This window comes from Sarcophilus harrisii, chromosome 4 (assembly GCF_902635505.1).
Source record: "Sarcophilus harrisii chromosome 4, mSarHar1.11, whole genome shotgun sequence".
Taxonomy (NCBI): Eukaryota; Metazoa; Chordata; class Mammalia; order Dasyuromorphia; family Dasyuridae; genus Sarcophilus; species Sarcophilus harrisii.
The window spans coordinates 158,755,356-158,770,205 of NC_045429.1; the positions used below are offsets into that span (position 1 = coordinate 158,755,356).

The following is a 14,850-nucleotide window of genomic DNA, read 5'->3' on the forward strand; positions in this document are numbered from 1 at the left end:
CATATATGTGGGTTTATACATATATACATGCATACACACATGTATGTATATATGTATAAAATCACATTGATTAACATCAGACCTAATATTTGGCAACAATAAATAACATTTTTATACCCCTTTAAGAGTTATATAGCCTTTTCTATTTACTATGTTATTTAGTTTTCATCATAATCTTATGAAGTAGGTATTGTAAATATTCTTATCTATATTTCAAAGGGGAAAAACTTAGGTGTGGAGAGGCTGTCATTTGTCCATAATCAACCAGCTAATATGTGTTAGAGGCAAGATTTTGTCCTATATCTTCCTAACTACAAATCTAGTAACCTATACATTACTCTATTACCTCTAAACTTTTTTTAAAAGTGCAAGTATTTGACTGCTTCTATATTGTCAACCTAAGCTCCTCTCTCCCTTTTTAAAGCACTTAGCATGGTATTATATGGGAACCTTTTGTTTATAACCTAATGTTGAATTAAATTTTTTTGTTCTGTAGGGTGACAATGTGTTAATCAACACATATAGTGGTGTTTTAAAGATCTCTGATTTTGGCACATCAAAGAGACTTGCTGGCATCAATCCCTGTACTGAAACTTTCACTGGTATGTTGTACCTGGTTTTTTTTTTTTTTTTAATTTAGGGTGCAACTATTTGTAACAAAAGATTGACAATGAGCATAATACAACTTTCATAGATTGTATCCATGAATCCATATATGTACTGCAGTTGGCAACTTCTGAAATGGATTTTTTAAATGTTCATTTAAAAAGCTGCTTTAATGGAAAGAAGTCCACCCATTAAATAAAACTAGGAGCTGGTATTATGAGAAGTCCAATAAAATAGCTAAGCCATTGGTGATTTTGATTTAAAAAAAAAAAAAAAAGAAGAAGAAAACCAAAGTGCCAATAACAAAAATTGAAAAGATGAATGTACCACCAAGGAAGATGAAACTAAAGCAATTATTAGGATCTCTTTTACCCAACTGATCATCTAAGTGAAATGGCTAAATATTTACAAAAACATCAATTGCCTATATTAATAGATCTTGGAAAAAGAAACTGAACAAATCATCAATGAGCTCCCTAAGAAAAAAAGAAACTTTCCTCGTTCTCTATAACAATGACTTAGTCTTCTGCTCCTGAGGTCAAAACCGGTAGTCATCTTTGCCACTTTCACTTCTTTTCTGGAAATCTTTTAATCTCTTTGTCCACCTATAACCACTTTTACAGCTACCAAAGGTTCCTTTCCTTAGCCCTGCCCCTCTGCTAAGCTTCTTACTCATGCATTAATCACTTCCCATTTTTATTATTACAGTTGCCTTTTTCATAGTTTTGTTTACTCCCTGTGGCTTTCATTCTTTATCCCACCACACAAATAACTCTGTCTGCCTTTAATTCAAAAAGAGGAAATGACTCACAAATTCAAAAAAAAAAAAAAAAAAAAAGGGGAGGAGGGTATTGGGCTGGATACAGGAGGATAGCTTCCTGAGATGAGGCAATGCAGGGAAAGCAGCCATTTCTAACTTAGTCATAGAGGGCAAGAGGGAAGACAAAGTCTTCAAAAACAAAATGAACAGGTGAGAAATTAAAAAAAAAAAAAACAACTAGGAGAATTTGTGGTCTGTAATCAATTAAGAATGTGATTTAGAAATAGAAAAACACCCACAGAGTAGTAGATTGTCTTTCATGTTAAAAGTCAACTTAGCTAACATATGGTAATTTGTACTTACATGCAGAATACATTTATTAAGAGCTAACCATATAGCAGACACAGTACTAGATACCAAGGGTGTTAAGAACAAACTGCCCCACCTGCATTTTTGATTTCCTTCACAAGCTAATTGTACAATAATTCAGAGTCTGATTCTTTTTGTACAGCAAAATAATGTTTTGGTCATGTATACTTATTATGTATCTAAGTTATATTTTAATATATTTAACATCTACTGGTCATCCTGCCATCTAGGGGAAGGGGTGGGGGGGTAAGAGGTGAAAAATTGGAACAAGAGGTTTGACAATTGTTAATGCTGTAAAGTTACCCATGTATATATCCTGTAAATAAAAGGCTATTAAATTAAAAAAAAAAAAAAAAAAAAAAAAAAAAAGAACAAACTGCCCTCAAGAAACTTATAATCTACATAAAGTACAATGGTCAAGTGATGGATTTTTTTTAATGCACAAGCACATTTAAAATATTATTTATTTATTTAAATATTTTATTTATTTAAATAAAAAATATTAAAATATTAAAAAATAAAATAATTAATTTTTATGTACCACAAAAGAAAAATATTTCATTTTTCAGATCATAGATGTTAATCTTAACTAAATACTTAAGAAATAAATTAATTCATTGATACCCCTCTTTGCTAAAGTAGGGTTCCTGTGAGGTTCCTCTGACCCAAAAGAAAGAAAAAAAGAAAATTGGCATTTGCATAATTTTGTTAAGTTGGCCCTTAGATAACAGGCATGCAATTACTCACATGAAGTCTATTCAAGTACAACTGGTTGGACCAATGAGAGCTTGTACTCTTGTGTTGGAATTTTTGAGGCTCCTTGGACTACCATGCTACCTTGAAGTGTTAGAACTTCATTGACATGTGTACAGCAATAGAACTCTCATAATATAAATTTAGATGAATTAATAAAAAAAATCCATATCTTTCCTTATGGTTAGTTAAATAATTGATCTTTCCTTCTAGATATATAGTTTTTATGCTTCCATTGCAGTTTTAAAAAATCACCTTCACTGGATAGACAAAACAAAAATCCATTCATATAATATAAACAAAATGGTTGGGCTTTTTTATGAAGCTGAAAAAACCTGAAAAATCTAGGGGAAAAAAAGGAGGAGAGTTTTTAAAAAGCTAGATTTATATAGTGTTAGCAAAGTTAGAAAGACACTCACAGTGCCAAGCTAACAGTAACTTTCTGAATCCTAGAAAAGAATACAATGGTGCAATCATAAACTTTAGGACTCTACTAAGCCTCAATGAAATATCTGATAATATTATCCAACTCTCTTTTTTCCATTTTTTTCATGTTCTCCAAGAAAATCCCTAATAACTAATTCTATTCCCCAAGTATTTTGATAAGGGAGAAGAGGTGTCTTAAATTGTGAACACAAGCATGCTACTCAGTGAAATGGCTTTTTGCCAGTTCTAAATGACTATATTGGCATCTGGTTTCTAAATTGGTCTTCTGTGGGTCCAGTTAACATGAATCTTGTTTCCTAGAGTTTACTCGATCACTTTTCAGTAAACATGTGAATTTTTGAAAATGGAAAGATGAAGTCCAGAGCCTAGGACGCTGTTAATGACACAAAGGCCCAACATGTCATCAGACTACTGCCTTTTTTTCTCTTCCTCTTAAATTCAACAGAGAATGGCAGGTTGTTTTAGTTATCATAAGATGACTAACAGAGGAGGATGATGGAATATCATGAACAAGAATCATGTCACAAGAGAGCAAGAAGGCATAGAAAAAAACATGAGGGACTTAGTTAAGTCAGCTCATTCTGAGTGCTTTGTATATATTTATTTGCATGATGTAAGTCATGGATATCTTAAACTCAACATGTGCAAAACTGAATTAACCCCCAAATTCATCTTTTTTAACTTCCTGTTACTGTCCAGGGTACCACTATCCTTCCAGTCACTCAAGCTTGAAACCTATGGATTATCCTTGACTTTTCTCTCTTTCTCACCTCCCACCATATCTAATCTGTTGCCAAATCTCATCAACTTTCTTCATATCTTATCTTTTACACTCTTCCTTCCTTTCTCTGACATTATCACCATCCTGGTTCAGCTGATTTCTTCATCCTTGGAGTATTGCTTGTTGGTCTTAGATTTTCAAAGAAGACTAAAATGACATCACTCTATTGGTGTCTCACTGTGGCTGATTAGATTGATACAAGTTCAGAAGGTTCTACTACAGGTTGGGTATAAAGAGTGCAGATGGGTAAATTTCTAAATTCTCCCATTTCTTTTTATTTACCGCAATTCTCTTTTGCTTATAGAGCGCAGTGACTTCTTTGATGTGGGAATGCCATGCTGGGCAAGCCTATCACCTCCAGAATCAAAAATAAAATCTTTTATTTGATGTTCAAAACTCTTCATAGCTCACTCCTCATGCCCCATATTTCTGTACTTCTTATACTTAATTTCTACTTCCATCCTCATGTATCATACAGTCTAATGACACTGTCTTCTTAACTGTTCCTCAAACAAGAGATTCCATCTTTCGCTTGGCATTTTCATTGGCTGTCCCCTGGGCCTAAAGTGCAGATCCTCCTTATCTTTTCTATCTGACTTTGCTAAGTTCTTTCAAGTCTCAGATAAAATCTAAACTTCTACCATAAGCCTTTCCCATTTCCTCTTAATTCCACAGCATTCCCTTTTTTTGATTATCTCCAATTCATGCTGTCTTTATCTTATTTGTGTATTTTTACATATTGTTTCCCCCATTGAACTATACCCTCCTTGAAATGAAAAATTGTTTTTACCTTTTATTGTATCCCTAATGCTTACTCCAGTGCCTGTCATCTGATAGGTGTTTAATAAATGTTTACTAACTAACAAATTCAGTAATTGCTCAAATAATTTAAAACCAGCTCATTCATTCTGTCTTGGGTCCATAAAAAATGAAAGGGAGAGTGCAAGCTTGCATCAACTACTATTCCTCTGTAGTACCCTGTCTGGTTGAATATAGAGACCTAGATAATTCATAAGGGCTGTCAAGTTGGGGTCCTTTCTTTAGTTAGAAATTAAGGAAAAGACTAATTTTTACCTATCTTCTATTAAATTTATGTGATTCCTTTGGGGAGAGTCAGGACCCTAATTTTGGGTCAAAGATCATATAAGTTCTTTTCTTACTTTTTTGCTAATTTACATTGAATAAATGTAAGTTTAATGCTTAAATATTGATTAAGTGATAGCCCCCTGAAAATGGGTTTTGGAGGGTAAGATTGCTAATTGACATTTGTTGTAGTAATTGAGCTTTGATTTTCTATGAAGCTGTTAGCTTTATTAGTAATTAATTCACAGGTCTTAAAAGTATAAACTTAAAGAAATTCTTTTAATTCAGAAGTTGTTTTATTTTGGCTTTTTACATTAATGGGTAATGATGCAATGTGATTCATAAAAGATATTGTGAAAAGCTTTTCACTTTGGTAAAGAAATAAAGTGTTACAAAAGCTTGCATTGCAAAAAACCCACAATTTGAAATTGATTGAGCATGGCATCTTAGAAGTTTTTTTCATCATGAATAGACCTTTATAGAACAATGACACTTGCAAAAAGAGGAAAGAAATAATAAATTCTATTATTTATTGTGCTTCTGACAAATCGCTGGAATTTAGGGAAAATCACTTAACATGTTGGTGACCCACTTGGCATTGTCTGGGATTTGAGAGATGTCATTTTTGCCAAATAATGTTGATCATCCTTTTCTGTTAAATAATAATATATAAATAGCTTTTTAAAAAGAGTAGTACTGTGAAGCCATTTTTATTCCCTGTAAAAGGTGGAGATCAGAAAAGATGAAAACTAAAAACTCAAAGCACATTTACAAATTATTTTATCACTTTTGAAACAAACTCATTAGAAATGGATAAAAATATATTTGAACTATTTCTAGGTACTCTTCAATATATGGCACCAGAAATAATAGATAAAGGACCAAGAGGATATGGAAAAGCAGCAGACATATGGTCTTTGGGCTGTACAATCATTGAAATGGCTACAGGAAAACCACCATTTTATGAATTGGGAGAACCTCAAGCAGCCATGTTCAAGGTTGGATTTTTCTTTGAAGCCAGATTTTATATAATGTTCTATTTAAACCATAATATGCATCAGAATTAATGGTTAGCTATATGTATGTGTATATGTATATGTATTATATAGACCTATCTCAGAAATATTGAAAGTTTTATTTCAAGATCTCTTTGGATGAAGTAAAATTGGATTTAAATAATGCAGCTTAGTATGACAACAAATTAATACATATTTGAGAAAGGATATATTTACAGGTAACTTGCTAATGTGTGTGATATGAGCTAGTATTAGTATGAATGTCAGATCTACAAAAAAAAAAAAGAGTTCATTTAAATGATGATTTCATTTGCCATACTTTACCAGAACTGTTACCATGGTTGCTGCCAAGAAATTAAGTAGCATCATTTAGATTTCTTCTGCTCCCTTTACTATTCTTTTTCATTTCTGTTGGAGGCCCTAATGACCATTGCAGTCAATAATCATAAGAAATATATTGAATTTTGAAATTTGCAAAGTTCTTATTCCTCATACTACCCATTTGGGAGCTGTAATCTTCCTAATTCTTAGTATTACCTTCACAGCCAACTGTGTCATTTTAAAAAGATGAGCTTCAGAAAGATTAGGTGACCCAGGATTCAAATCCAGGTGATTTGATTCCCAATTCAACACCTTTTCCACTCTACCTATAGAATTATCTGCTTAATCAGACTGTTTAATTAATCAGGAATAAGCAGCATTTTCACTTGGTTTGAACTAAAATCAGGAGAGAGAATTTTGATCATTCAGTTTTGGAGAAAAGATGTCTCATTTGAACCATCTTTTTGTCTGTGACCTACCAAACAAATATTGTGTGTGTGTGTGTACGAGAGAGAGAGAGAGAGAGAGAGAGAGAGAGAGAGAGAGAGAGAGAAAGAAAAAGAAAGGGGGGGGGTTATGGGGAGAAGGAGATACAAATAAGTTAAAACTGTTTCCTTCTGTTGATATCAGAACATGTATCCTTAAAAAAGATACTGAAACATTCCAGATAGTGTTTTTTTAAGAAAGTGTGTTACTCTTGAGACTGAACAGTGGTTTTAGAATTGGAAGACTTGAGTTTGAAAGTTTACTGTGGCTGTCCCATTGGAAAATGACTTAAAATCTGTGAACCTTAGCCACTTTATTTGTAAAATCAGTACTTTATTACATGTATCACAGGGCTCCTATGGGGTGGGAAATGTTTGTTATAAGCCTGAAAGCACTAAGTTTTGGCTGTTGCTACAATATCTTAGTTTTCCCAATTCTGACATGACATTACATGTATATACCCGTAACATCCATTCTAACAATGCTGTTTCAATGTTAACACATTGATACCAGGAAAGTGAGTTGAACTCTTTGGGGAACAAAGAGTACTATAAATTATCCTTGAAAGCTAAGCCTAAAGATCTTATTAACCTACAAAAAACATTTTGCCAGCCATCCCTTTGAGAAATTTGCAGGTATAAAATAAATAAGACCAATATTTTCTCCTACTTGCCTGGCTTAAGTAACCATTTATCTTGACCAGCAGCCTCAAAGCAATTTTTAAAGTCATATTGAAGTAATAGAAGAAACCTTCATTCCTGTTCCCTTATCCTTACTTCAACATCCTGCTTGACTTAGAACACCCAGTAGTAACTCTTTTGGGAAGTAAAACAAGAACTTATCACTGTAGTAGCAAAATAGTAGACCCCCAAAATTTCCTTTGTTCCTTCCCTCCATGAAAGAAGAGGCCTAATTAGCCCAATTATAATAAACACCACCACTGTCACCACCACCACACCACTCCTACTAAGATCTTTGGAAATTATTGTGCCAAGGGAGGAGCTCTTCCTGTGTTCTTCAGCCTGCCAAATAAAATAAATGGGGGGGGGGGGAATTCCATAGTTCCTCCTTGTCTTCTGTGCTCATCTTCTACAAAGGTGGATTTGGTCGGGGAGGATAGTGGAGGCAGGTGCTCACACTTGTGAATTCATTAGTACAGAAGAACTCTCAGGGTGGAAATATTCTTCTTCACTTTTAGAGATCTACAAATCTTTAGTTTTAAGAGCGCTATCAGGGCAGTTGGCTATTAAATGACTTATTCATAATCTGATATAGCTTATATGAGTCAGAAACAATACATGAAATTAGGGTTTCTTGTTTCCTTGGCTAACACTTGATCCATCATGTAGGTAATTCTTATTAACCTGTATGTGTGTGTGTGTGTGTGTGTGTGTGTGTGCAGGCTCACGCGCATGCAGCGCTGTGGTAATAGTTTGATGATATCTATAAGACCTCCCTTCAGAATAATGTTTTTAAATGTATGGAATTACAAAAATTAAATGATTGTATTTAAATAAATATGTACATTTTTTCTCCTCCAAGTACTTGGATCTCAGGTTAAAAACAAAACAAAACAAAAAACCCTGGTTGTTATTCAGTCTCAAAAAAAGAGGGGTTTTGATAGTTGTTATGCTATTGTTTTCCACTGGGAAATTTATCCCATTTGGGAAAATTTTCACATGTATTTTTCCACATGTCATATTACTTCTTCCTCTGGTTTGTCATTAATGGGGCGTAATCTGATCCAATGATGACTTTTAGTAATTTTTGAATTTTTCCAACCACAAAGGGAATATCTTACTGAAATGTATATTTGTATTCAGAGACAGTGGGGGCCAGAAAAGCTCTTAGAGATACTTTAGTAAAAGACTTCCATTCCCCTCCTCCCTTTAACTTTTGTTTATTCCTTCCAGTTATTTTCCAGTATACACCAATCTGCCCTACTTGTGTTTGAATACACACCTCTAAACAGGGAAAAAACCCAACAAGCAAAACCCAATCAACAAATCCTCTTTGTCTAACAACATATGTATCATTTCCCACCTATAGCCTACTATTTGTCAACCCAGAGGATCTAAATGTTTTCTCTTCTCTGGGAACATAATTAGTAATTTCAACTCATCTGAATTTATCGCATTTCAGTGGGGATTTTTAAGTTCCTATTGTCCCAATAACCAAATTTTGTAAATGAAAAACCTGAGGCTCAGAAAGGAACAGTGCAAAGCAAGTTAATTAATAGTAAAACTGATGTAAACTGAGATCTTTTTGCGGAAAAAAGTGATGTAACCTTTGGGGGGGGGGCACATGTAAACTGTGTCCCCTTTGGGGAGACTCTCAAATCCTGGAGAAGCATATCTTTCCCAGACAAGCCCTTCCCAAGTTAAGTGGCTTCATGCAGTCAGAGATCTTGGTCAATCACTCTCCATTGAAACTGAGATCTTTTTGGTGTGGCCCTCATCCTCTTCAGGAAGTTCCCAGACCCTGGGAAAAAACCTTCAGACTCCCAGTTAAGTAATTTTATTCAATTGGAGATCTCTGTCTGATGGTTAGCTATTGATTAGCTCAGACAGCTCCCAGCCCCAGGCCAAAATTTACCCATATAACCAAGGGCCTGTTAACCCACCTTTGCCAAACTCCTAGTGAGGAGTTTTTGCCTGCTAAGAAAGCTTCCTTTTTAGTGAATGATAAAATTCCTCTTTTGCCACACAGATTTCGGGTTTGCAAATTCTTTGGTGTGGGACCTGCACTGACTGGAGGGGATTCCCCACCCCAACTCTCTCACCTTTTCACTACAACTAACCACTAACCTAGAACTAAGACTAGTATCAAATTTTTCAGTTCTATTACATCAATATTTGTCCACATAACACCATCCTTGTGACAGCCAAGATATATGTGTGTGTGTATGTGTATATATATATATATATATATATATATACACACACATAATTTTATATATATATTATTATTGCATATTATTATGTAAGATATGTTTAATGTATATAAATTTGAATGCGTTTATATATTCAATATCAATGTGTATAAAATATGATAAATATGGGACCTTTGTTGTGGTCACTCTTTATACACATATACATCTATACAGACACACACACATATATACATATGTACATACATACATACACACATATATCTTTGTTGCAATCCCTCTACTTTGGGAAGATTAGGAAGCCTTCCTATCTCTTTATAAATTCCTTGCTCTTTATATGATATGTCATTAACTAATTATAATGATAATTAATAAAAGTTAGCCAATATTTCATTTTAATGTGTCCTGCTTCCAACAGCAAAATTTATTGACAAACAATTTTTAGTACATTATCTGCTTTACAAATTCAAAATCCATGCTCTATTCAGTTCTAATTCTGGCATCCAATTTGTCTTTTTTTTTTTATATCACTGATAAGAAACATATATTCATATTGTAATATCATACACATATATTTGGAACTCTACTTGAAGATTAATAGCTTCCATCTCTTATATCTTGCTTAATATGATATGTCATTAATAATATCAATAAATTAAAAAGAATTAAATACTTTATTAATAGTCCAAGTCAATATGAAAATTTCAATTGACAAAAATTTTAGTATATTATCTCTTTTAAAATCAATGATCATGTTATTCAGTTCTAATTATAGACACTCCATCTATTGTTAACTTTTTCATTGTAGAGTCTTTCTGATATCTAAAGGAATGATCATATAATATTTGTAATCAGAACATGGACTTATGAGATAAAATAGTTTGCATCTGCTAATTTCACTAAGTATGAATATCATAAATAAGAATAACTTTGATCAAATAGAAGTAGATATGAATTTAAATTGAATTTAATAATAAAGTATATTTAATTTAAATACAGTATGGATATTAAATGTCAACCCATTAACAGGTAAAGCTTCATTATTTAATTTTCTATGTAGAGTCTTTCTAGGTCAGGAATGTCAGAATAAATTCCTACAGAAATGATACTGAGTATAATGTCTGCATCTGTAGCCAAGCTTTCATATTGCAATTGTTCTGTGAACAGATCCTGATCAAGATAAAGCAGATGATTTGCTTTACTTGAGATATTAACTGATAAGATATGAATTTCAGCAAAAGAAAAGCAACCACTTAACAGCTAAAGCTTATTATTTGTATTTTCTATTTCTAATGTAGGGGGCACTAGTGTCAAGAATAAGCCACAGATCCCTGAGTCTAGTCTGCAGATGCAGGCTTCAGACACTTAATATTTTGAACAGATCTGACAAGAGGCCCTGGCAAGATTCACTTGATGAATTCTTAAAGTTGCCTCAGCAAAAAAGAAAGAAAGACAAGAAATAGCTAAATCCAGGAATTGATACCTGATTAGACAAACTATGACTCAGTGAAGGGCAGCTAGAGGTGCAATGGATAAAGCAATTAGCCACTGCATCAGTTCAAATCTGGACTCATAACTTATGATTTCTAGGAGGATGAACAGCCTGGGCAAGTTCAATGAACAGGTCAAGTTCCTGTTCTAGATCAAAAGAATAGAAGAAAGAATAGTAGACCTTCGAGCAGGAATGGAGACTTTAATCACTGAGTCCAAGCTATAAACTGATATAGATTATAGTTTTAGGTGGCACATGGATAGAATGCTGAGGCTGGAGTTCAACAAAGTCATCTTCCTCAGTTCAAATCTGGCCTCAGATACTAACTAGCTGTGTGAGCCTGAACAACCCACTTAATCCTTCTTGGCTTTCCTCATCTGTCAAAGGAGCTGGAGAGGGAAATGGCAAACTGATATTTTTGCCAAGTAAACCTCAAATGGAGTTTGTGAGTAAAATAATTGAACAAAAAGAAATTATAACTGAATAACTTTTATCTGTCCCTAGCTGTCACTGGAAATTATGGATGATAATTATGTAAGAAGAAAGATAGTCTGTTCCTTAACACTAAAATCTTGGTTAAGTACCATAAATGGAATGTCTCTTTAAGCTTCAGGTATGAAAAAATACCTGCTTATACCTTCAAGAATATCTGATGCTTGAATAAAAATAGATGAAAAATAGACTTAGAATTATACAATTTAAAAAAAAAATTACAGTAAGAGAAAAGACTTTAGGTAGACAGATCAAAATGGATGCTACTGCAGTAATCTGCATTAATACATTTAACTATATCAGTTTACTTGCTGTCTTGGAGAAGGGAGAGATAGAAAAATTTGGAATGTAAAGTTTTGCAAGGTAGACATTAAAAATGTCTTTACATGTTATTTGGAAAAACTAAAATACAATTTAAAAGAATAATCTGTGTTAAGAAGTGATTAATGTAAAACTAAGAAGATGACTCATAAGTAAAAAGAAGTAGGAGATGTTATGGAAGTAAAAGAACAAGACACAACTGATAGGATACATGGAGTAAGCAAAAAGTAAGGAGTTGAAGATATCATCAGGATCACAAACTTGAGAGATTGGAAAAATTGTGGGACCTGAATATAGAAATCTGAAAGTCATCTTCAGAGACATGATAAAGCTAATGGAAGTGGAGAAAATTCCTTCTATACAGAAGTATGAGGAATTCTCAACATAAGAATCCTCATATAGATGAAGAGACTGAAAAGAAATCAGAAATGTAGGAAAACTGGAAAAGAGTAATACCATGAAAACCAAGAGAAGAAAGAGTATCCAAAAAGAAAGTGTGCTCATCAGTATCATATGTAACATATGGACTGAGAAGGACGAGGATCAAGGGGAAAAAAAATCGGATTTGGCTATTGTTCTTAATTTTGGAGAGAATATTTTCAGTTGAATGAAGAGGTCCCAAAGTCAGATTACAAGTTTGAGTAAGAGAGAATAGAATGAAGGTAACCAATGTTTTGCTTTTTTTGTTTGTTTGTTTGTTTTTGATTTTTAGGAATTTGGCTTAAAAAAGGAAGAGGGAAAGATAGAGGACAATAGTTTTATGGGATGATAGGGTCTAATAAGAAGTTTTTTTTTTTTTTTGTTTTTGTTTTTTAAGAATGGGGGAAACTTGGGCATGTTTAAAGGGGGGGTGGGAATTTTACCAGTAGAGAATTTGCCAGCTAATTAGAAGAGGTTGACAATTAAGGAGACAAAAGATAACTGAAATTGCAAACTACTGGAGAAAATGAAGGGTTGGGATTAAGAGCATATTAGAGGGATTGACCTTGGCAAAAAGAAGGGTTACCTCCTCACTGTCTAAGATTAGAAAAAGGGAGGAGTGGAAATTAGGTCAAGAAGTTTGAAAAGAGGAAGCTTGGGTGAAATGGCTCTATTTTCTTGCAAACTAAGATGAAGTCTTCAGTTGTGGGGAGGGAGGGAAAGGCAAGTGGTAAGAGCTTTCAGGAGAGAAGAGATTTGGAAGAGCTTCTGTAAGGAGGAAGGTATGTAGTAGAATTACTACATTAGTAGTAGAAGTTAGTAGAATTAGTAGAAATTACTAGTAGAATTGATGCGGGAAAGATTCCAATCTTTGATTCCCAACCCCCCCTAGCTAATGTAAATTACCCTTTGACTCACAAATCCTGGTCCCTTTGAATTCCAATAGAAGATATGGACCTGTTCCAGCTCCACCTGGATCTGAGCCAACTTTGGGGCTACACCCCAAAGCCCCTCGAGCTAAGTCTCCGACTTAAAAGGACCACACTGGGAACCCCTCTTTGCCTTTGCAGAGATTCCAAACATGGCAGCCATGTGAGGACCCTCTGTCCACTGGACCCTCTGTCCAGTGCCCTCCTTATCTCTACCTTCACCTATTACTGTATTACTTCTAAACTCAGTAATAAACCTCTTTTATCAATCTAGCTCTCCTGGCCAATAAATGCTTTTATTGGGAATTCCGCGCTGCTACTAGACCTCATATACCTCTGTATCCTTGCACCGAATCCAAGGGGGTTGCAGGGGAACTCTGTTTGACTCCCTGTACCCCAAACCTGCCACTAGACCTTAACTAAACCCTAATTTCATTTAGGTATCTCAAATGTAGACCTCAACATGTGGTCTACACCTCAACATTTGGTTCCTGACCTCAACAGAATTAGTAGAAATTAGTAGAAAAGGAATAAAAGGATCGCCTTGTTACAGTGAGTTGAGTTGGTTGAGTGAATTGAATTCCAGTTGAGGTTAGATGACAAATTTCTAGAGCACCCAATCACCATGATTCTCAGATTTCTTCTAGTTTGTTTAGGAATATGTGAATAGGAATTAAAAATGAAGATGTCAGAAGTGAAGTTTGCAAGAGATGAACACTGCTAATGAAAAAGGGACCCCGAAACTCTAAAAATCCTTGAAGGAGAAAATCTCCTTCAACTCTGCCTCAGTGAGGGACCCCGCCCAAGTGACAAACAGTTCCATTCTGTTATCTAAATGGGGTCAGTTCAGTCTTGAAATTCATTGAATTCTATTCAAATTCCAGCCCAAGATGAAATCCAGCTTGTAGAACTCCACCCACGAGCCCCATTCAGCTGGGAGCCAAAGCTCCTATAATAAAAGAGCCAATCTAAAACCCTCTCTTTGCAGAAGTTCCAAAAATGACAGCTATGCCATGCTTGCTATGTCAAGGAACCTCTGCCCAGTGGATAATATTCTTTTCCAGTGCCACACTCTCTTTATCCTCACCTATTTCCCTAACCAGACTTTATGCCTCTCTGTCGGGATTTCTAACCTTACTTCCACTCTCCATAATAAACCTCTTTTATCAATCTGGTTTTCCGGTTTGTAAATTCCTTTACAGAGAATCTCTGCGCCACCAGAAGGGGGTTCCCCCAAACTTCCTACCCTTCTGCCGAACCCCAAGGGGCTGCAGGGGAGCCAAACTCTCCATTTGGTTCCCTGAACCCCAAACCTGCCACTAGACCTTATCATTTAACTCCCTGGCCACCAGGAACCCTAATCTAGTTTTGATTCTCTACTAAAGGAAACCCCCAAACCTAAACCTCATCATAGGACAAATGGGGTAGGGATTTGCAAGTAGAAAATAGTGTATAGTTGAATTGGCTAACTGTAGGTTCCAAGTTGGAAAAAAAGGCAACAGCAAAGATAATGGCGAGAAAAAAAGACTGAAGAATAAAGGTAGGGGTTTTGGAGGGATGAGGCAAAGGAGGTTGTTTTCGGACAGAGAAATGTCAGTTCAAGCAAATAGAACACTTGTAGGTCATGGTAAGATCCAAGGCATAATTATTCTTGTGTATGGCTAAGGTGGAGTAAAAAAGTAAG

The 14,850-nt window shown here is 34.7% G+C and overlaps 1 protein-coding gene across 1 annotated transcript in view; it reads left to right on the plus strand.

Annotated features, from left to right (window-relative positions):
• The window catches only part of MAP3K5 (mitogen-activated protein kinase kinase kinase 5), a 257,445-nt gene that overhangs the window by 203,281 nt on the left and 39,314 nt on the right, over window positions 1-14,850 (plus strand). The window contains exons 18-19 of the mRNA XM_031968589.1: window positions 497-602; window positions 5,640-5,863. Coding sequence (XP_031824449.1) covers window positions 497-602; window positions 5,640-5,863 — 330 coding nt within the window. The remainder of the gene's footprint in view (window positions 1-496; window positions 603-5,639; window positions 5,864-14,850) is intronic.